General features: G+C 24.5%; 1 protein-coding gene across 6 annotated transcripts in view; it reads right to left on the bottom strand.

Annotated features, from left to right (window-relative positions):
* Positions 1-557: 557 nt before the first annotated feature.
* The window catches only part of LOC117174300 (ras-like GTP-binding protein Rho1), a 29,547-nt gene continuing 5,447 nt past the window's right edge, over positions 558-24,657 (bottom strand). For 4 of the 6 annotated variants that reach the window (XM_033363276.1, XM_033363279.1, XM_033363278.1 and 1 more), the window contains exons 2-4: positions 15,371-15,531; positions 8,419-8,802; positions 558-947 (exon numbers count right to left, since the gene is read on the bottom strand). In XM_033363276.1, coding sequence (XP_033219167.1) covers positions 909-947; positions 8,419-8,802; positions 15,371-15,526 — 579 coding nt within the window. In that variant the 5' untranslated portion in view covers positions 15,527-15,531 and the 3' untranslated portion in view covers positions 558-908. Of the gene's footprint in view, positions 948-8,418; positions 8,803-15,370; positions 15,532-20,522; positions 20,610-24,657 lie in introns of all 6 variants that reach the window. The other 2 variants (XM_033363274.1, XM_033363275.1) reach the window with 1 other exon arrangement.

Genomic DNA, 24,657 nt, shown 5'->3' with positions numbered 1-24,657 from the left:
AGTTTTTAAGGCAAAAAAATGACTAAAATTTGTATATATTTTTCAAACAAACTTGAAATTTTTCAAAGATGATCATAAGTTTTGTTCGTACGTATATTAAGAAAAATTGAAAATAAAAGCCTCAAAAGTATTCTGATCAGTAATTAATTGTTGATTCGAGATTTTTATTATCAGAAAAAAATTATAGATTTCGCTGAAAACCCGTTTCCAATCATAAAAATTAAATTTTTAAAGAAGAAACTATCCGACTATTTAAATCATACTTTATTTCTTTTACTTTTTTCTTATATAAAACTGAAAAAAAAAAAAAACAATTTTTACATCTTAAAATCGAAAATTAGGTTTTTGTAACAAACAAAATGTGAGATTAAAAAATAATAAATGGAGGAAAACAGTAAATTTCGAATTTTTCAATTTCAGAATGGATATTTTCTAAAACAGCCCTGGCAAAGATTTCTTTTTTTATCATCGGGAAATAGTTCAAAGAATTAATAACTTTGATCAGGCAATAAATGAATTGTCAACCAAAAACATGAATTTTTAAATAAAAAAAAAGATACATTGTCAACCAAAAATTGAATATATATATATTACATAGGTCATTTCCGTTTGCGCGTGGGTGCGTTTCCGCTTCAGCGTGTCGACGAGAACAGTTGTTGGTTTCTTTTCTTTTCTTTTTAGGATTTGACAACAACAGAATTGCTTTACAAGAAGTTTACTGCTTCGGCTTGTTGCTTTTCTTTATTGTATGTTTTGTTTGTTTGTTTGTTGGTATTATGTAAAATAATGATAAGATATTATAGCTTATTTATGCTGGGGCATCCGGCATTAGGACTAGCTTCGATGCAGCTAGATTCACTCCACATTTCACCCGTTCTTTTTGCGTCGGGCCCATTTCGATTAACACCTTAAAGCAGCCTACACCTTCCCTTCTTCTTCTTCTTCACCTAAAATCGTTAACCAAATTGTTAGGCCAGGCACAAACATATTCAAAGCTTAAATCAGTGTCTATCGCTCCTTCACAGAAAAAAATCGGCACAAACTTTTTAAAACTAAAGGTCAAAAAACATCGACAACAGTAATTCAACGATTGTTAATTCTCTTTTGTTAAAGCTCCTTCGGCTTTAACGAACACTCGAGCACTCGAGTTTATTCCTGAAATTTTATATCATTCCCATAAATGTATATTATTATAATTCATAACTTGCATTAGTATTAAAAGTGAGGTAGTATTATTATCCCTTTAAAACAAATTTTGTTATTAGGCATTTTGTTGCAACTTTTGTCGTTTTTCCATAAACTGAATTTGCTCATTTCCAATGTAAACAAAAGTTTGTTTGCCCCGAAAAACTAAGTTAAACAAAAACATAATGTAAAAAAAACATTAATGAAAATTTGTTTGCTCTACTTTCGGTGAAAAAACGTCACCTATTTATTTTATCTTAGCTTGTGTCGTGTGTCGAAAAATGTGTATTTTCAATGTGTCCTATAAAAAGTGATAAGCAACAGAAATGTAGATATTTTTTTGGGTTCACAATCTTTGTCTCATCACTTTTTTTCCTATCTTGCATAGAGATTGACCGCAAAATGCAATTTTTTATTATTTTTTGTGCGGCCAGCATTTGAATTTTTTATTTTTCGAAAAAATTCAAAAAAGTTGTTATGATAATCTTGTCGGGCTATTGAAAATGAGGATCACACACACAGAGAGACACATTTGTAAAAACTTTTCGGATTCAGGGGGTCTCAAAACGTGGACCTTTTGACAAAAATATAGGACTCTTCCAGATTTTCCATCTAGGAGGAGAAAAAGTCTCCCTCTCCGATATTAGATTTCGAATAAAGGAAGTATGACTTTTTTTTTGTAATTTTACAGGTAAATATAGTAAATTGTCCAAATCCCATTTTAAACATTTTTATAAATTTCCGGAAATTTACGAGAGTTTTGGTAATTTATGGTAATATTGCAGGTAATTTATGGTAACTTACCAGAAATTGCCCAAAATTAAGTGTCAAAAAGTTTAAAATTCCAACAATTTTTAAATACAGTCATGATTTCAGCCCATATTAGATTTCGAATAAGAAAAGTATAATTTATGATAATTTTAAGGACAATTTATGATAACTTATCATATCTTTTCCCAAAATTCAATTAAAAAATATTGATTAATTTCTCGAAATTTACTGTGATTTATGGCAATTTTACAGGTAAATATGGTAAATTATCCAAAAATTCAATTTGAATCATTTTGATAAATTACGGTGAATTTATGACATTTTTGGTAATACTACACAAAATTCAATTCCAAAATGTTTAAATTTTCAAGCAATTTTTTATCAATCATGTAAATTTTGCAGGTAAATATGGTAACTTACCATAAATGATCTAAAATTCAATTTTAAACATATTTATAAATTTCAGAAAATTTATAACTTTTTTGGTAATTTATGGTAATATTACAGGTAATTTATGGTAAATTAAGATATATCAGCCAAAATTCAATTAAAAAATTACTATAAATTTCCGGATATTTTTGATAATTTGATCAATTATATATGGTGACTTTCCATAAATTATCGCAAAATTCAATTAAAAACATTTTTATAAATTTCAGAAAATTTATGACTTTTTTTTTGGTAATTTATGATAACTTTAAATAAATCACCCAAAATTCAATTTAAAAATTACTATAAATTTCCGGTAATTGGATCAATTATATACGGTGACTTTACTCCCTAGGGAGTAAAAAGTAACGAACTAAAAAAAAGTGTCTCATGCGAAAATTTCTCTCATACACCCCCAAAATCTGATTTTATAGTAAAAAAAAACCGTTTTTCGGTGATTATTAATTTTATGCAAGTAAAAAATCACGACGTTAAAATCGAAAATATTCCAAAATTTTTCCTTTTTTCAAATTTAAACAAAATTTAATAAAGCAGTTAAATTTTCAATCTAAAAGTATGACTTTTTAAGAAAATACTTCAATGTTCTAATACTGAAAAAAAATAATAATGAAGCAAATAGTCGTATTTTAAAACAAAACAAAAAAAAGCTTCAACCAAAAATAGTCGAACAAAAAAACAAAATTAACAAAATGATTCAACTTTTACCCAAGTAATTGGATTTTTAATTTAAGAAAAAATAAATTTTCATTCAAAAACGAAAGAGTTACATTTATACCTAGAAAAATTAATTTTTTAAACAAAAAAATTATTCAAAAAAAGTAAAATTTAAAAAAAAATAGTGTCAAACTAGTATTATAAAATTTTTCGACATTAAACTTACGTGCAGTCAGGCTCAAAATATATACAGTTGAAAATAAAAAAAAATGTACAATGGAAAACTAACTTTATTTTTTAAGAAAAATTTATTTTTATCGGGTTTTCTTTTATTTAATTTTTATTAATTAATAATTTTGTTAAAGTCATATATTTTGGTTAAAAATTCAACTGTTTTTCTAAAAATTCGTATTTTTAGCTTGCAAATTCGACAATTTATTTGACATTTTTTTCTTTCTTGGCTAGAAAAATTATTTTTGATTGAAAATTCATCTCTCTCTGTGGAAATATCATCTTCTTTGGTTAAAAATGAAACTGTCTCCTAACTAAAGAGTTGGATTTTCAACCAAAAAGATTCATTTTCTACCAATAAATACGATTTTTCAACAAAATATATGCATCCTAAGCCAAACAGTTCAACTTTCAACTAAAAAAGATCAATTAAAAAAAAAACTGATGAATTTTCAACCAAAAAAGATGAATTTTCAACTAACAAGATTTAATTATACAAAAAAGACGAATTATCAACTAAAAACGATAATTTTTGAACCAAAAAAAAAAATGAGTAGTTAAATTTGTAGTCCAAAACAATAATTGTCAACCAAAAATATATTAGAAAAAAAAATTCAACGAAATTGTTGAATTTTCAAGTAAAAAAATTTAATTTTCTACAAAAAATGGATAAGTTAAGTTTTCAGTTACAATAATTAATTTTCATGTAAAACGATGAATCGTCTACTAGAATAGTTCAATTTACAACCACAAGGACGCATTTTTCAACCAAAAAGATTAATTTCAACCAGAATAGACGAATTTTATACGAAATATGTATATGAATTTTCAACTAAAACAGATAAAGTTTAACCGCAAATTGAATATTTAAATTGTCAGTTTAAAAACTAATGTTACGAATGAATAATTGATATTCAATTTTATATTACAATTAAAAAATTGTAAGCACGTCCTAGAAAAAAATTCCCTAACATTTTACAGTGTTTTTAGGCATGAAAAAATTCCCTGACAATTCCAAGTTTTTTCAGGCGTTGAGAATTAAAACTTCAAAAATTTTCTTGAAATTTGATGCAATTTGATGAAAATTCGTGTTTTTTGGTCAAATATAAACCTACTTGCTGGGAAATTAATCTTTTTGTTTGCAAATTTAACTATTTTGTTAAGAATTAAGATTTTTTAGTTGAAAATTCATGTATTTTAATAGAAATTTGTCTTTTTTATGAAAAATTAATCCTTGTGGTTGAAAACTCCTCTTTTTGGTTTAAAATACAACTGTTTGGTTATAAATTAATTTTGTTTGGTTGAAGATGTAACAATTTGATAGAAAATTAACATTTTTGTAGATCATTCGTCGTTTCAGTTTTAAAATTAAACGATTTTGTTGACAATTTTTAATTTTTAGTAGAACATTAATCTTTTTGCTTAAAAATGCATTTTTTTTTAAATTTTAAATTCAATAATTTAGTGAAAAATTTATTTTTGTTAATTGATAATTCATATTTTTAACTATAACTATAAATATTTAACTGGAATTCTTGCATTTTTAAACAAGATGATTAACTTTCAAAGAAAAGTATCATTTAAAACAAAAACGATTTTTAACAAAATATGTGGATTTTCAACTGGAATAGCTGAATTATCTATCTACCAATAAGATAAATTTTTAATCGCGGATCAATTTTCTACAAAAAAGAAGAATTTTCCACAAAGTACATACATTTTCAAACAACTAGTTTGAATTTTAAGTAAAAAATATCAATTTTCAGCCAAATAGTTGAATTTACATAGAAAAAAGGTCAATTTTCAATTAAAATTATGAATCTTTAAAGAAAATAATTCCCTGTTCTAAGTATTATTATATTTTTTTACGGAAACGCACTGTCCTAAAATAAAAACGATAATTATTTCCTAAAATTTCTTGTTTAAGTCATGATAATTTCCAGGTGCGCAAAACATTTTTCACGGCCAATGAAATTTAAAAAATCAAACTATATTCTAGACATTTTTCCACATAAAGTAATATACAATAAATAACAAATTAAAGCTTTCAAAGTGGAACCCTTGAATTTCAAACTTTAACTGCAAAATTTAGAACTTTGATAAATTATAGAGTTAAAAGATTCCGATTAAGTTCCAAAAATATAAATCCACGTTAACATTTTCAATATTCTAAATTCAAGAATCAAGCAATGAACTTTAAAAAATTTCAAAATTATATTATTTTAAGTAATTTTAAGCTAAACACATTAAAAATTGAAAAAATATTTTTTTAAACTAACATTTCTGTAATTAGAAGTTAAAATATTTTTATTTGAAATATTCTAGGCATTCTTTAAAAGCTTTAAAAATTTATTTCAAAATCTTGAGAAATCTAGAAGAGGTTTTAAATTTTTCCAAATTCAAAATAATTTTAGAATTTTAATCGGAACTTTTAAAAATATTTCAAAATGAATTGAATTTCTTATATAACTTTTAGATGCAAATTAAAAAAATTTGAATTTATAAATAATAATACATTTATTATTTGTAAAAATATTAGAGTAATTTTATGAGTTGTTCAGAAGTTTAAAAAATATTCGAATTAAATTTATAACTTGAAATAATTGCAAATACTTACAGCCGAATTTAAAATAAAATGTAGATTTTTGCAGATTTCAAACAAAAAATTTCGAATTTTTTTTTAAGAATTGTGAAAGACTTCAAAAGAATAAAAAATTTTCTTAAGATTCTCAGGAAAATTGATAATGAGTTTTTACTTGGAAAAATTAAGGAAGATTTTAAAGATTTTTTTTGATTCGCAGGATTTTCAAAAATTGTAGGACAATGTCGATTAATTTAAAAATATATTTAGAAGTTCTGAAAAAAATGTTAACACACTTCGTTTAAATTACTTGAAATAATTTCAAGTTTTTTATTAATTTTGAATCTTTTCAAAACTTAAATTACGCACATTTTATTCTACAGATAATAAGTGTACAATTGCTATTTTAAGTCAAAATTTAAGAATTTCACTTATAAATTAAACACTTTTTAAATAGAACAAATAAAATTGTAACGCTGAAATTTTCAAAGTTCTTCGAAAATCTAAAGATTTAAATATTTGGTTTCAATTTACGCGTCTTAAATTAACAGTGAAATATTGCTAAATAGGAAATACTTATTCTTTTTCTACATTAAGAAATTTCAGACTAATTGGGATAAAAATTTTTAAATTTACACTCACAATATTTTAAATTGAATAAAAACCTTTAATTATGACTAGATTATTATGGATTTATTTTCAAGTTGAAAATAGTAAAACGCACGTTTACATTTTGTAATGGCTAAAAAAAATTAATAGAAATAATATATTAATAAATTTATTTATTAAATTTAATATAAAAAAATAATATGAAAGAATACCTGAAATTCTGAATTAAAAATATATTATTCATAAATCATGAAAATTTTCGTTTAAAAATAAAAATTTTGGAATAAATGATATATATTAATTTCAATTAATATCAAGACTTTCGGATTGAAAAAGTTACAGTTATTGTTTAAATTTTCAAAACTGCAATTTAATTATTTAAAAAAACTGTTAAAATCGAACTTGAGCATATTTTTCTTCTGAAAATTCATCAAATTCCCGGTTTCTCGGTCAGGCAGCCACCCTGTTTTTTATTTTTAAAAATTTTCGTTTTTTAAAACTTTAAATTTTTTAAGCCTTTAAAACTGTACTTTAAAATTCTTTAAATTGAAATATATGGTTAAAAATTAAAAATGGCAAATTTTTGAAGTGAAAGATTTTCGAATTAGGCATTCTAAACCAAATGGTATAATAATTTATAAAAATCACAATTTGAAAAATTATTTAAAAACGAGTTGAAATCAAAGTTAGGCAACATTTTTATTCTAAAAATTTTGTAAAATTCCCGGTCCCATAAAATTCTAGCTAAACAATTACTAAGCTGCAAATCATTTTAATCAATTAAATTGTACGATTAAATTTTTGTTATAAATTTATCACTTTCTAAATTAAAAGTTAAATTAATTTCATTTTAATATTTTTAAGAATTTTGGAAATCTTTTTAAATATTCTCTTATAATTCTTTTCTCAAAATAAAAAGAATTTTTCAATTTTCCTGGAAATTATTTGTTCAAAATCTGCAAAAATTGTCAAAATTCAACAATTTTACTTGTACATTAAATTTTTTCAGACAGAAAAATTAAAATGGTAAAGTTCACTGTTTAGTTTTTTGTTATGTTTTAAATATTTGATTTATAATTACCGATTTTACATGAGCAATCAAATATGTCTAAATAATCAGCAATTATTATTTTTCTTAATCGCAAAATTTCAAATTTTAGACTAAAACGATATTTTATCTTTGATAAAAGCCTTCAATTGCGAATATATTATTTTCAAGTTATTTTAAAATTGAAAATAGTTTATGAAGTTTCAATGAAGCGTTTAAATTTTTTAACTACACTAAGAATTTCAAAATCCCAATTGAAACAATTTAATTTTTAACGTTAAAATCTGGAAATTCTTAAATTTTGAACTGATTCCTTAACGTCTTGTAAAATCAATTATTATTCAATTATTAATCCTTAATTTACAGTTCAATTTAAAAAATCATATTTTATATTCACTTTTGATTAACTAAAAATGTTTTTCATTCAAAATTGTCGATTCCAAACGCCCCTTGTTTTTAAATAATTCAAGTCTTTAGAACTCTATTTCCAAATTTTTTAAATGAAAAATGTGCGGTTAGAAATTAAAATCTAAAATGGAAAAAGATAAAAATTCAACTGATTATTTAAAAAAAAAAAAAAAACTACAAATTTGTAAAATTCCCGATCAAAAAATAAATTTTTCTCGCTCACAGTGGAAACTGAGACAAATATGCGACACACCAGTGAAAAGTAGAAATCACTTTTCTAAATTGACGAAAATTATTAAAGTAATAAAAAAAAAAACTTCAATTTTTCTGCGATACGAACTATAAATTTTCGATTTTTTCCGTGTCAAGTCGCCGCCCGGGCAATTTTTTTTTTTTTTTGCATCCTAGATGACAATTTGAGGGTGAAAAAAAGAGAGACCTGAAATGTTGAATGAGGAGGGATGGAGATGACGAGACTTACTTGTAATGCGGCTCGGGTGGCCGTTTCAAAGACCTCCCTGACACCTTCCTTGCTTTTCGCGGAACATTCAAGATATGCAAAGGCATTGATTTTCTCGGCCATGGCTCTGCCCTCCTCGGGCTTCACCGGCTCCTGCTTCATCTTGCCAAGTTCCTTAATCGTGCTCGGATCATTGCGCAAATCCTTTTTATTACCTACGAGGATAATCGGCACATTCGGGCAGAAGTGCTTCACCTCGGGCGTCCATTTCTCCGGTATATTCTCCAGCGAGTCGGGACTGTCAATTGAGAAGCACATCAGGATTACATCTGTGTCAGGATATGACAAAGGACGCAACCTGTCGTAATCTTCCTGTCCGGCTGTATCCCAGAGGGCCAGCTCGACCTATCAAATCCAACAAATTTTGTCAATTAATATTGACAACAACCACAACAAAAAAAAAGTGTTGTAATCAACACACTTTTTCTCATTAGTGCAACGTGCGCGCTAATTACCATTTTTTTTTCCTTCTCAAATTCGTTTCATTTTCCAAAATTTTGTTTTATATATTTAAGGGCATGTGATACTTACAGTTTCCCCGGCTTTTTCTCCACAAAAATGAAAATTTTTAAATACTGAATTCGGAGATGCTATAAAATATCATAACGGACGTCCCCGGACTCCTTTTTGAGGGATAATAACAAGAAAAAAATAATGTGCTAAATAAAAATTTTATGCATATGCATTATTTTGAGGTTACGTCGTTTTTCATCTCTGCCTTTCCGATAATCTGGAAATTATTTATGAAATATACTTTTTTGATTGCCTGCAAAAAGGGTTAGTTCCGGGAGATTAGTTACTATGTTTATTTGCAAGTCCAAAGTTTTCGGCCAAAAATATTGTGTAGTTTGGAAATAACGCACAGGAGAATTGTAACATACATAACCTCCAAATGTACACACGTTGTTAGCAATATCAAAAAATTTTTTGAAAAAAAAAAAAACAGAAATAAAGTTTGCGGGGACGTCCGTTAGCATGTTCGCTATCATTTCCCAAATTTTTAAGGCAAAATATTGATTATTCTAGAAAAAAAAGCCGTCGGAACCTAAAACTGGTAAAATCGATACTAATTCCTAAGCGCTATGCAAATTAATCAGATTTTTCTAAATTAAAACTTTTTTGAATTAAACCAAAAAAAAGTGTGTGGGGACGTCCGTTAGCATGGTCGCTATCATGTCCAAAATTTTTAAGACAAAATATTGATTATTAAAGAAAAAAAGCCGTCGGAACCTAAAACTGGTAAAATCGACAATTTTCTAAGTATCACATGCCTTTAACAAAAAATCTAATACGATTTGAAAATTTTGTCAGGTAAAACGACAATTGCTGGGACAGTTTGGAAAATCTAAATCGCATAAACACAATTTTAAAACAGCGAATTGAATTTTTTTAAACAAAAACCGTTATAATAAGTGGTTAACATATTATTTTATTGATTAGAACAAAAAATACATGTATAATTTTCAAGTTAATTAACCCTTTGGGGCATGGTGGGAATACCGTATTCCCACCTTTTTTCATATCATTTTTTGCGATTTCAGAGTAATTTTTATTGGATTTTACACAGATTTTTTTAAATTTCATGCTCGCAGGATGATAGAAAATTGAAATTTTTGTGCAAAGGGTCTAAATTTTTAAAATAATTGGTAATACTTATAAACAAAGATGAAAAAAGCCTTTTTTATTTAAAATTCAAAATGGCGGAACCAATATGGCTGCCAAAATTTAGAATATTTTTGGATTTTATCTGAAAATTCGTATACAGGGGTTTTTGGGGTCAGTGATCACGAATATGAACTCAGATTTTGGAAATTTAAAATGGTGGATCCAAAATGGCGCTCGAAACTTGGAATATTTTTGAAATTTTTTCGGAAAATTGGTATACAGAGGTTTTCGGGGTCGCGGATCACGAATCTGAAATCAAACTTTGAAAATCCAAAATGACGGTCAAAATAATAAAGTTTTCTGGATTTTTTTTTTAAAATGAGTGTACAAGGATTTTTGGAGTCACTAATCACGAATCTGAATTTAGATTTTGAAAATTCAGAAAATTGGTACTTATCCATGTTTTAGGTGAGTAGGTGTATGTTTTTTCAAACCTCAATATTCTAAATATTTGTCATTTTGAATACAGATTCAAGATCAGCGAACACCTGCCTTTGCCAACTTTCAAAAAACAATTTAGAACTATTTTGAATTTTGGTCCGCCATTTTGAATGTTCAAAATCTGAGTTCGGATTCGTAACTAGCGACTTCAAAAAACCCCTGTTGTATACCAATTCTTTAAAAAAATACAAAAATATTCGAAATTTAAGTCGCCATATTGGATCCACCATTTTGAATTTTCAAAATCTGAGTTCAGATTCGTAATCAGCGACCCCAAAACCCCCTATGTACCAATTTTCATGAAAACTCGTTTCCCTGAAAAATGTATGCCAAAAAGGGTTAATATAAGGGTACATTTTTGAAGTTAGTCAGATCGCTCTTGGAGTGGTAGAAGAATTTTGAATTGGGAATGGTGGTCTACCATTTCGCCACATGGTGCCGAAAAATGGAACTATGTAAGAGTAGGTACAATTTTAAACATGTATTTTAATTTTTGCATCAAAGTGTTTTTACGATTGTTTTGTAAAGTATAAAACAATGATTGAATACTAAAAACAAATATTCATCAAAAGCAAATAGTTTTAGATAGAATTTCCATCTAATACAGTGAAAAAACACATTTTTGTGAAATAGGTTTTTTAAAAAAATACAATCATTTCATTATTTCATGTGAGTTTCAATGCATTGCAAGCTTAAATAAACTTTAGTTAATGTATGTAGCGACAAATTTTATCCATATTATGCCAAAAGTACGAATAATAGGCGACTGGAATTTAAATGCGGATTCTAACCTAACTTTTAGATCAGATTGTTAAAAATAGTAAATATTTCATGTATAAATTAATAAAAATTTACTTTTGAGTTCATTTTTGCTTCAAAATAAGTCCATTTAAGTTTATAATCTTTTGAAAACCACAATAACGAGAGCAATAATTGTTTTTTTTTTTTAGACAAATATTTCTGTCAAAAAGTGTAATTTTTAACTTTATAATATGTAAATTACACCTAAAACACTTTCAGTAATCACAGAACCTATTGTCGTCAAAAACGGTGAATAGGTGACATTTTTTTTTAAATAGATGGCAAATAGGTGATAAAAAAATGTTAAATAAGACAAACAAAAACGTTGTAATTTGTTGTAAACCGGGAGATGACCGGAAATTTTATTCTTCGATTTTTTTACAAAAAAGTTGGATTTTTTGCCAAATAGTTTAATTGTATAGCAAATTTTTTAATTTTTAATAAAATAGTCTAATCCTCAACAAAAATATATAAATCCTCAACTAAGAAGTTGCACTTTTAATCAAAAACTCAAAAAGAGATGAAGTTTCTAACAAAAACTGAATTTTCTACCAAGAACTATTTTTCAGTCAAGAATGAAAAATAATGTTACCCAAATTGTTGAATGTTCAACAAAAAACATGAATGTTTATCAAAAAATGTTATAGTTGTTATTTCCACAACCAAATTTTAATTAAAAACAAAAAACAGTTTGTTGAATTTTCAAACCAAAAAGCCAATTCTCTATCAAACAATTTAATTTTGAAAACGAGAACATAAAATAACAACAAAAAAGTTTATTTACAATTAATCAGTTGACTTTTTTAACAAAATATTTGAATTTGCAGTTAAAAAAAAATATTTTTTTTCAATAAAAAGAAATGTTAATTTTATTTTTTAACCAAAAAACGAACTTACAACTAAAATTAAAAATCTTTAACGGAAAAAATGAAATTTGAAAAAGTTCGCTCAACTTTTAACCAAGTAGTAGAATTTCTAATAAATCGTTTTTGGTCAAATATTTATATTGTTTGGTTGAAAATTGATCTTTTGTGGTTGAAAATTCAACGATTTTTTTGAAAGTCATCGTTTTTGGTCAAAAATTTATAATTTTGTAGAAAATTAATATTTTTTTGGTTGAAAATTTATATTTTGGTTGAAAAATCTTTTTTTTTAGTTGTTATAAATTCACCTTTTATGTTAGAGTGTTAATCATTTTTATTGAAGTCTGATATTATAATTTTGGTGTTTAGTTAAAAACTCCACAATTTCGTTGAAAATTTAATTATTTTATTGAAAATTCCACTAGTTTCTTAAAAGGTCACCTTTTTTCTGGTTTAAAATTAATCTCTTCGTTCCAAAAATCTATTATTTGGTTGAAACATTAGTTTTTTTAAAATAAAAATTAACTGAAAATGTAACTATTCCATTTTTGTCAAAAATCCATTTGGTTAACAACTTAACAATTTGTTTAAAAAATATGCATCTATGTTTTTGAAAATTTGTCTTCTGTTGTTAGAAAATTCATATTTTTGATTAAAAATTCAATTACTGGGTTAGAAGCTCATTTTTGTTGTTTTTAAAGATTAATTATTTTAATTAAAAAATAATTACCTTTCTTAAAAACTTAATTATTTTGTTGTAGATACGTTACTTTTGTTTGAAAATAAAAATTTAACTATTATTTGGAAAATTCAATTAGAGATTCAAAATTTGATTAAAAATTCTAGCATTTTGTTAAAAATTAATCTTTTTTGTTGAAAGTTCATTTCTTCGATTAATTCAACTAATGGATTAAAAATTCGATTTTTGCTGAAGATTAATTATTTTAGTTAAATATTAATTACTTTAATAAAAATGTAATTATTTTGTTGAATATTCGTTCTTTTTTTATAAAAATTAATCTTTTCAGTTGAAGATTCATTTCTCTGGTTAAAGATTCAAACATACGGTTGAATATTCCTTTAAAAATTAGTTTTTCAAATAGAAAATTCATTTTTTCTAAATAAACATTTAAGTATTCCATTTTTTATCGACATTATTAATTAATTTAATTACTTAAATTATTTTATTATTTATACATTTTAATTATTTTGAGTAATTAATTAAAATATTTTGATTAAAAAAGTTATTATTTGGTTAAAAATTCGTGTTTTTTTTGTAAAAAAAAATTTTTTAACTAAAAATTTAAGTGCTCCATGTTTGGTTTTAAATTTAACTTCTTTACTAGAAAAATTCAAAATTTAGTAAAAAATTGAAGTATCATGTTAACAATTAATTTTTTTTGCTTTAAAATTCATTTCTTTGATTGAAAATTAGTTTCTTTTTTATGGAAAATTAATTTTTTAACAGAAAATTGAACTATTCAATTTTTTGTCGAAAATTGATATTTTTTATCAATTTTTTTTTTTTTTTTTATCTTCTTGTTTAAATACTCGTCTGGTTAAAAATTTTACTATGTTTTTGAAAAATCATCCTGTTTTTTTTTTAATTTCTGTTTTTGTTTGGAGGAAAGTCACCTTTCAGATTGAATATTTTTTCTAGAATTTAATTCGAGAAATTTTCTTATATTCTATCGATTCTCATTAAATTTCATTCTATTACATTTATTTTTGCAAGAAAATTGATGTTCTTTAGTTAAAAATTCATTTATTTTGTTTAAAACTAATCCTTTTTGGGTTGAAAATTCAATAAGTCTGGTATAAAATGCATATTTTGGCGATTTTTTAATTCATTATTGGTTGAAAAATCGCACTTGTTTAAATATTCCTGTATTTTGTTGAAACTTTTTTTTTGTCGTAGAATGTTAATTTTCTTGGTTCATAGATGACATTTTAGGTCAAAAATTCATTTCTTGGGTCGAAAATTCAACTAATAGATTGGAAATTCTTTTCGCAAAGTTCAAAATTTGGCTAAAAATTCATTTGTTTGATTAAAATATAGTGTTTTAAAAAAAATAAAATTAATTTTTTTTAATAAAAAATTAAATATCCCATTGTTTGTCGGAAAATTGATCTTTTTTGATAAAAAATTAATCTTCTTTGTTCAAGATTTATCTAGTTCAAAACTGATCTATTTCGTTGAAAATGCATCCATCTCGTTGAAAATTTTTGTTAGCCATTAATATTTTGGAATACATATTTTTTCTTTGTTTGAAAATTCATTTCTTTGAATAAAAATGTTTATTTTTTTTAATGAAAATTAATTTTTTTTAAGCGAATATTTAACCATTCATTTGTTTGTCGAAAAATGATCTTTTTCGATAAACATTTAATCTTTTTGTTTGTAAATTTATCTGTTTCTTTAAAAATTTAACTATTCTTCTTTTGAAAATAATTCTTCCATTTTGTTGAACATATATTTTTTTGTTTCAGAAAATCCATTTTTTGTGTTTGAAAATTCAACTATTGGGTGAAAAATTAATTTTTTTTTGTTACAAATTCATTCCTTCAGTTAAAAATGAATTTCTTTGTTTAAAAATTCGACTATTTTGTTGAAAATTCGGTTTTTTTTTGTGAAAATTAATTTTTGACCGAAAATGTGGTTATTCTATTATTTTCAAAAGTTCTTCTTTTTCTATTTGAAAATTCCCTTTTTCTTGGTTGAAGATTAATTACTTCAACTCAAAAAGCAATTCTTCCATTTGTGGTCAAAATTCATCTTTTCGAGTAAGTTTTCGTTTTCAAAAATAATTACTTTAATTTCAATAATGCAATGAACATATAACAAAATTATAATTTTTCATCTGTTGTAAAAATACAAATTTCGATTGATATTCGACAATAAAGTTACTTTTTCTCATGTCAAATAAATTTTAATTATGCGGAATATGGCTTCAGTTATATAACAAAATGTTAAATTAAAAAATTCTAAAATTTTTGTCAGTTTTATTATGCACACAAATGTTTCTTTGTCGCTGTTTTCTAACTGAAACTGAACTTCAAATTCCAGTTTTCCTAATATTTTTTTCCCCCGTCTTTTTCTCCACTAATTAAAATTAAATTGCAATTAAAAATAGTCCACTAACCTGTTTTCCGTCTACTTCGATATCGGCTACATAGTTTTCAAATACGGTAGGCACATATACTTCAGGAAATTGATCCTTGCTAAAAACTATGAGCAGGCAAGTTTTACCGCAAGCACCATCGCCCACAATGACGAGTTTCTTTCGAATGGCCGCCATGTATCCTGTGAAATAATACTCGTGAAATTCTCTTTTAACTTCCCAACCCCAACCCCATTCACCCCATATCATCCCCTTGAAAAAAATGCAATCACCGTTTACCATAACTTGCAAATTTCGAATTCCCAAATCACAAACAAAAATCGACTATTTTTAAAAACCTCATGGTTGCTACAATTTTCCACCCAGAAATTCCCTTAACTTAAAACTTTAAATTCTACAATTAAAAATTTCACTAACATAACTTTCCCTCTAAATTTCAAGTTTTATTTCTAGACTCAAGACAACGTCTTAAAACAAATTTTTTAAACCAATACTTGAAGCTTTACATGCGTTTGAAATGCTTGTGATATTAGAAATGCAGAAACAAGACAGAGTGCAACAATTGTTAGATTATTAATATGTGATTCTATCAATTTTCAATTTCAAAAAAAATAAATTAATAATTAATCAAGGGCTTTTTTGACATTTCGACATTTTTCTGATGATTCTACCTTTCTTCAAGTCTTGTAAAAGAAAACAAATAAAAAATCTACCCTTCAAACCAATAAATTACTCACTCCCCCCCCCCCCGAGCAAAAAAAGCACTTAAATACTAGAATCGTAAACTTAAACTATTTATATTATTAATTTATTTCGTAGTCTAAAATCTAAACTAATATCCTATACTTTCCTGCCATACGAAAAGGTGAACTTAATTAAATATTAGCTTTTTTTTGTCGACAAGTTAGAAACGAGTAGCAACCATGTGCTGTGAAACTAGACCTAAAGGATTTTGTGGGTGAAAAGGCCACATGAACTGTGAGTACGAAAAGCGACTTTGCCGTAGAGTTCTACATTCGAGGTGGAAAGAATATCAGGGATAATTGAGAAATCAACTAATATTCAGCAGATTAATTCTAAAATCCAACAAAAAAATTCGTTCTAAAAATCTAAGAGAAACGACCTCAATCCATTTTTGGAACCAATAGACAATTTTGAATTTATGATCTAATTTATCTGTTGTTCAGTTTAAAATATTTGAGATATTGAAATTTAATTTTTTTTTCACCCAATCCTCTCTCTTGGTTCTAATTAGTTAAAAACAATTCAAAAAAATATAAATGAAATATAACGAGATGATCAGAGTTTAGGATTTTTTAAGAATCTTATTAATTCCATAATGAAAGTCCCTTGGATGACTATTAATTTTCTAAAGTATTATTTGCCAATTGCGACCCGTTTAAAAAATAGTTCAAATTTGTTGACTGCAATTTTTATTTATTAAATTTTCATGTCAAACTATGTAAGTATAACATTTTTAACACATATTTTTAATGCAAAATTTGCTTGATTGTTGAATTTTAAACTTTTGAAATTTTAATTGAAGTAGAGAAATTGTGTACTATTGAAATTTTAAGAAAATTTAAAATTCAATTTAAAACTTTGTTTAATTTAGTTCAATTTTCAATTTTCAACAGTGAAAATCCAAACGTTAAAAATTAAATTTTTTAAATTGGAAAATTTCGCGACAGAAGATTGCCGAAATATAAAATATCTGAAGTAGAAAACTCCAGAATTTAAACAATCAAACAAGATTGGTTTATAAATATTCATTATGAATAAAATAATCAAATATTTTTATCAAATCCAAATGATTTTTAATGTTCAAAGTTTCTAGAATTATTGTTTGAATTGATAAAATATCAATAATTGCAAAAAAAAATCATGCAAAAATATATATTTTTAAATTATTGCTATTTTAAATTTAAAAAATAACTTTAGAAATACATTAAAAATAATTTTTTTGATGAAAATATTTGATTATTATATTTATAATTAATATTTACCAATGTTTTTTACTAGTTTAAATGTATTCATGTTCTAGTTCGCATATTTTATAATTCAGTAATTTTATTATTCGGGATTTTTCATTCGTCCCAAAAAATCTACTTTTTCCAGAATTTTGTAAGGATTAAACTGTTTAATTATTAAATTTACAGGTAAAATTATGTAAATATAAAAACTGTTTAATTATTAAATTACCAGGTAAAATTAAGTACATATAATATTTTAACACATATTTTTAATGCAAAATTTGCTTGCTTAATGAATTTTTAACTTTTGAAATTTTAATTGAAGATAATAAAATGTTTTACCATTAAAATTTAAAGAAAATTAAAAATTCAATTTAAAACTGTTGAAAACTTTCTTTAATTTAGTTGAATTTTCAATTTTCAACAGTCGAAAATACAAACGTTAAATGTAAATTTTTAACCATTACTGTAAAATTCCTGAATTATAAAATATATGAAGCAGAAAATTCCCGAATTTAAACAATAAAAAAATTGGTTTATAAATATTCATTATAAACAAAATAATCAAATATTTTTATCAAATCCAAATGATTTTTAATGTTCAAAGTTTCTAGAATTATTGTATGAATTAATAAAATATCAATAATTGCAAAAAAAATCATGCAAAAATATATATTTTTAAAGGATTGTTATTTTAAATTAAAACAATGATTTTAGGAATTGTATACATTGAAAAAAATTTCGTTTTGATGAAAATATTTGATTATTATAGTTATAATAAATATTTACAAATTTTTTTTAATAGTTTAAATTTGTTAATTTTCAAGTCTGCATATTTTATAATTCAGGAACTTAATATCAGGTAAAATTATGTAAATATAATATTTTGAACACTAGTTTCTGGTCAAAAGCTCGCTTTTTTACTTAATTGTTCAACGGTTGAAAATTCAATTTTTAAATTAACTTAATTTTCTGCTATTAGGTTGAATTTGAAACAGTTAAAAATTAAACTGTTAAAGTTGGAAAAATATTGAATTTTCATCAGATGAAAATTAATTTGAAGGAAATTAAGAATTGAATTTTTAACTATTAAAAATTCAATTTTCTGCAATTAATTCAGAAATTAAAGTGAAAGGAGAGTTTTTTTAAATTAAAAACAAGTGTTAAAATTTTTACACTTACTTAATTTTACATGATAATTTATTAAATAAATATTTCAATCCATAAAACATAAAGTAATTTTTATCGAAAATTGGTAAATAATGTTTTGGCAAACTAATAAATAATTATCCAAGGACTCTCAGTAGGAAATTTCTGAGATTAAAACAAAATCTGAATTCCGATGATTTCCTTGTAAATAAAACCAGTGTACAGTGAAGCAAATCCAGACTTTACTATTCAAAAAGGTCTACATTTTTCAATTTTGTACTGCTTTCAACTTTTTTTTTGGTAGAAAACAAAAGTTACAAAAACACTTAATTTTTACAAATCATATTTTTCTTATTTTCAATCAACTTGAACTACAAACTGAGCATACAAATAAAGAAAACAATTTATTTATTGTACAATTTTATTAATGTAAGCAAGTAAACTATGTTCATATTTTTTTTAAATAAAAAAATTCTTTGACATCTAATATGTATAAAAATAACTTACCAAACCTATTAACCTACAGAAAATTGTTAAAACTTGACATTAAACTTTGTTATAAAGAATTTAAGCAGTAAAATATAAAATTTTGATCCTTTTTTTTCAGGAAATAATCCTTTTATGTCTTATTTGCAACAGCATAGTTTATTAGAGAGCAAATTCTTTTTTCAAACTTAATATTAAAATTTTTTTATAAATAATTTAAGTTAACAAAAAGATAATTTTCATCTTATCTCCGCTGAAATTTTTTCTCAATTTTATGCGTATCAAAATAGTTTACTACTAACATTTAGATAGATATATTAGATAAACATTTTTTCCCGAAAGATGGATATAAATTTTCTATTTGGTTTCCTAAAATTATGTTTAACAAAGTTAATCGTTAAGCCTTAAAAATTTTGTGGAATTTAGTTAGGTTTAGAAACTATTTCAAAAGATATAAGATGGAAAGTAATTTTTTTCCAAGAAAAATTAATGAAAATGTTCTATACCTGTTAATTTAAATTATTTATAGAAAAAGATAAATATTAACACTTAAAATGTATGGCAGCATAATAATCCTGATAATCTGTTGTATACAAGATGCAAAATAATTTTTTTCGACGTAGATTATAACGCAATAAATTTTTTTTTTAAACAAGTAGGAAAAAGAGTTTAAAAATTATAGCTTTGTACGTTTGTTGAGAATTTTAAACTCTTAAGACTTTTTTCAATCGTAAATACCAGATTTGCACAGCTCTATTTATTTGTTGCAAATATTTTAAAATTTAATTTCTCTAAATTTTAAATGCAATAATGAATTCCATGAATCTAATATAAGATAAGATATAAAAAAATGTTATTTTCATATTAAGATAAGAGTGAGTGAGTGAGTAACAAGAAGTTGAAAGTGATTCACACCTTTAAATAATAGTGAATAATGTTGTGCGTTTGTGACAAAATTAGTGTTAAGTTATGGCAAATATTAATCAAAAATGTTTATTATCTTTTTCCAATTTCAGATCAAATTTCCCGAATTCCAGAAGAGTACCAGAAGAGTACATTAAAAAAAAAAGTTGTAAATTATAAACAAAACTAATCAAGCTTACTTCAGGAAATTGGAAAAATCGAATATAATAGGGTGCGAATTTCATGCTTCATAAAAATGCTTCTTGCTTTTCACAATAAAAAATTGCAGGCAATTTTCAAAGATTTATTTTCTAGCGAAGAAAATTTGAGTGCAAAAACTCTTAATTTAAATCAGTCCAAATTTTTTTAAGTTACAGTGTTTATATAATTGAAAATGACTCATTTAATTAGTGAAATTTACTGTTTATACCATTGAAAATGACTGATTTAATCAACAAAAGTCTTTCAATGGCACACCATTAATTTATTATCAACAAACAATCAGTAAATTATTGATTTAATCTTGTGCTATGAAGCTATACATTTAATTAAGCAAGTACAAATAATAATGCAACTCTACAGGATTACATTTTTCCTGAATTTTGGTGGCCTATGGGGACTGAAGCTTTAATTTAATTTAAAGGATATGGACTGGGTCGTACCTGATCCAGGGTACCCCGTTTCGTCTGGACCGAGGCATCGGCCCGTAACGCATCCCATGCTTTTTAGTCTTTCTTTCTGCTTTCTCTCTGTGTTAAGTGGACATTTTATATGTTAGAATAGTAAGCTTTGATATTATAAGTGCAAAATATCATACAACTAAATTCTCAAGTGCAGATAAAAGTAAAATTAAAATCACTCACAATGCATCAATGTTCGCTAGAAACAAAATTAAAACCACTTGTGCTTTCATAAATGCCTAAGTAATCATGTATTAACATTCTTTCATGAAATCAGAGTATGTGTATTTGGGTTCTAATCATTAATAAATCTATTTTGTTCGAAATAATTGATAGATTCTTACAGACCTACCAGTGAGATTCAAAAAGGTGGAAAACGAGTCTTCTTTTTATAAAAATTAAGCTAAACAATTTCCGAGAGCGGCCCTAAAAAAGAGTTCTATGCAAGCCTTTGTAAGAGTTCAAAAAAATTTGTAGGGATTTTAAAGGATTCCGATAGAATTCAAGGGATTTAAAACATTGCGAAGAATTTATAGAGATTTCAATTTAATTATTTTAAGGTATATTCAAAACCTTCAAACTTTTTATAAGGAATTTTAGAAATTTTTTTATCATTTCAAAGAAATTTACAAGAATTAATTAGAATATTTAATATTATTTGAAAGATTTCAAAGGATTTAAAAAAAAAAATGTATGGTATTGTAAAGAATTTCCGTAATTTTAAAGGATTTTAAAAGCGATCCATAAGGTATTTTAATGGATTTCCTAGGATTCCAAATATTTCAAGGAATATCGCACTTTATTGGATATCAAAGAATTCGGTTTTTGCGATATTTTTAAAGAATGTAAAGATTTGTAGTGATTTTATAATATTTTTAGGGTTCTCAAAATTGTTTTATAATATTTGAGGGATACCAGAGTTTTTATAGATTTTAAGAATCTGATGGAATTTCAAGACATTTAAAATATTTTAAGATATTTTAAAAGATGTCAAGAATTTTTATAAATTTTGAATAGAGTTCGAAAGTTTTTAAGAATTATAAAAGACTTTAAGAATATTGAAGGGATTTTAATTATTTTAGGGTATTTTAAAAGATTCCGAAGAATTTTCAATATAATTAAAAAATATAAAGGAATTTCGAGGGATTTTAAAAGATTCCATGGAACTTTAAATAGGTTTTACAAAAATGAAAGGATTTAAAAAAAATTTTAGGACATTTTAAAAGATTTTAATGAATTTTTAATAGATTTTAAGAATTTGATGATCGTTCATGGGATTTTTTAAAAAAGAATTCCAGGAATTTGAAATATATTACAAATTTCTTTACGGAAATTAGAAAAAAAAGTCAGAGCAATTTTGAATTGAGTTCGAAGATTTTTGGGCATTATGAAAGATTTTAAGAATGTTGAAGGGATTTTAATGATTTTATGGTATTTTAAAAGATTCCGAAGAATTTTAAATATAATTTTAAAATTTGAAGAAATTTCGAGGGATTTTAAAAGATTTCAAGGAACTTTAAACAGGTTTTTAAAAATAAAAAAAGGATTTCAACAAATTTAGGACATTTTAAAAGATTTTAATGAATTTTTAATAGATTTTAAGAATCTGATGATCGTTCAAGGGGGTTTTTTTAAAAAGAATTCCAGAAATTTTCAAAACATTACAGATTTTTAAAGGAATTTAAAAAAAGACTCAGAGCAATTTGGAATAGAGTTCGAAGATTTTTGGGCATCGTAAAATATTTAAAGAAATTTGAAAGAATTTTAGTTTCAAGGAATTTCGAGTGATATGAAAAAATTTTAATAAGATTTAAAGAATTTGAAGAGATTTTAGAATATCGTAAAAGTTTTGAAGAATTATACAATTTAATGATATATTTTAAAACATATTTAAAAGGATTTCAAAGATTTTGGGATACTTTAAGATTCCAAGAATTTTAAGGAATTTCAAGGCATTTAGAAAGAATCCAGGAATTTTTAATGGATGAAAAAAATTTGTTCAAAAGATTTTTGATAGAGTTTGAAGAGATATGCAAGATTTTAAGATGATTTAAAAGTTTTTAGGGAATTATAAATAGATTTAAAAAATTTGATGGAATTTCAAGGCATTTAAAAGATTCCAGGAATTTGGAATAGATTACAAAAATATGAAGGGGAAAATTTAGCATAGTTTAAAAGATTCAGAGGAATTTTAAATAGAGTTGAACGAATATGAATATATTTAAAATATTTTAGGATATTTTAAAAGATTTCAAGGAATATTTAAAAGATTCGAAAAATTTCGTATCTCGAAGGATTTAAAAGAATGCAGGGTAGTTTTAAAGATTCAGAAGAAATTTGAATAGATTTCAAAATTCTAAGGATATTTTAAAAGAATTAAAAGAATTTTAATGGATTAAAAAATGTTGATGGGATATATGAGATTTTAGGATATTTTAAAACATCCCAAACATTTTCTAGAGATTTAAAAAGTTTGAAAAAATTTCGAGGGATTTAAAAATAATCCACGGAATTTCAAATAGATTTAAAGAATTTGAAAAGATTTCAAAGATTTAATAGATTATAGAAAATTCCAATTAATTCTTAATAGATTTAAATAATTTAAAGTGTGTTTTAGGACGTATAAAAGAATTCCAAGAGGTTTTTCAAAAAGAAATAATCAGCATTAAAGTTGTAAGGTCCTGACACTTCTTGATTTTTCCATTTAATTGTTAATTAATAATTTAAAAAATATAATTTTTTATCTAAAAAAATTGCTTAAATAAATTTTCTATTATTATTTAAACAATTGTAGATCAACAAATATTGCAGTTTGTATACTGATATTTGATAAATATTTTTAGATCATAATAAAACTTACAATTGTCATAAAAAATTTATTAAATAAATACGAAACTGTAAAATTTGTGTGCTAGTTAAAATAAAGATTTGATCAATGTTTTACGTGAAAACAAAAAAGAAATAATATTAACAATAAATAAATTCTAAGGTACTATTGTAAAATTTGGAGTGAAGAAAGCATTTAAGTATACATTTGGTATAAACAAATAAATTCACTTTCATTACTAATTACAAGTCTGATACAAAATAGAAGGCATTTTAGGTAAGAAATCACTGTTTTTTGAAAATTTGCGCACTATGGTATTTATTTATAAGAATTAACTTGTACACTCAATTAATTATTTATGTTTTCCAAGTATATCTACATTAATTCTGATCATTAGCAACTTTCTTCAGACAATGTTCTTTTAGACCATTTTTTTTAATTGCCAATTTTTTTCAACATATTTCTTTAAAACAAATTAATTTTGCAATTTTATTTTAGAAAGAAAAATCATAATTTTGAATTGGCTGATTTTGTCGCTATACTTGTTTATGTATTGTTGTACACAAAATTAAATTGAAAAATCGACAAGTTTGAAGACCTTAAAAATTAATTCGAAGCGTTCTTAAAAAAATAAAAAAAAAAACCAAGAAAAAAAACTTAAAAATCGCTACTGGACAGCCAATTCCGATAAAATCGAGAGAGAATGTTGAGATAAAAATTTAACGAGTTTTCATAATCGGCTTTTGGATAGCGATCAAAAAACGAATGTCCCATTTTTTGCAAAAATAAAAACTTGCTCCCGAGATACGGAGATAACGAATGAGAATAAATAAGGTTTGATCTAAAAATGATTTTCTTCCAAGCTAATCAAAAATTGAAGATCACGATATCACAGTATAACACTTTTTCCTAAAAATCCGATTTTTTCATTGAATTAAAATAATACCAAGAAATATCAATGCTATAAGGTTAAAAAAAAATTATTGATAATTTAAATTTGTAACTAAATTGCAAGTGAAATTTTAATTAAATATTTTTTGATTTGATTGTAGCAAAAAAAATGATATATAAAAAAAATAGTTTCATCACAATATATGATTTTTTACACAAAACTTTTTTTTTTATAAAAGCATTAGTTCTGTACTGTCAACCTTTATTTGTAGCGGAACATCACCTGTAAATTTCTGGTTTTAAGGGCATGTGACACAGCTAAATACCTATATTACCGACCTCACTTTTTCCGTTCACTGAATGTTTTTTTGAACCTAAGAACTTTTTTTGTAAATAAAA

Source organism: Belonocnema kinseyi, chromosome 6, assembly GCF_010883055.1.
Source record: "Belonocnema kinseyi isolate 2016_QV_RU_SX_M_011 chromosome 6, B_treatae_v1, whole genome shotgun sequence".
NCBI classification, from domain to species: Eukaryota; Metazoa; Arthropoda; class Insecta; order Hymenoptera; family Cynipidae; genus Belonocnema; species Belonocnema kinseyi.
Note: the sequence above shows the minus strand (reverse complement) of the source record. Positions and strands in the feature narration are given on the sequence as shown.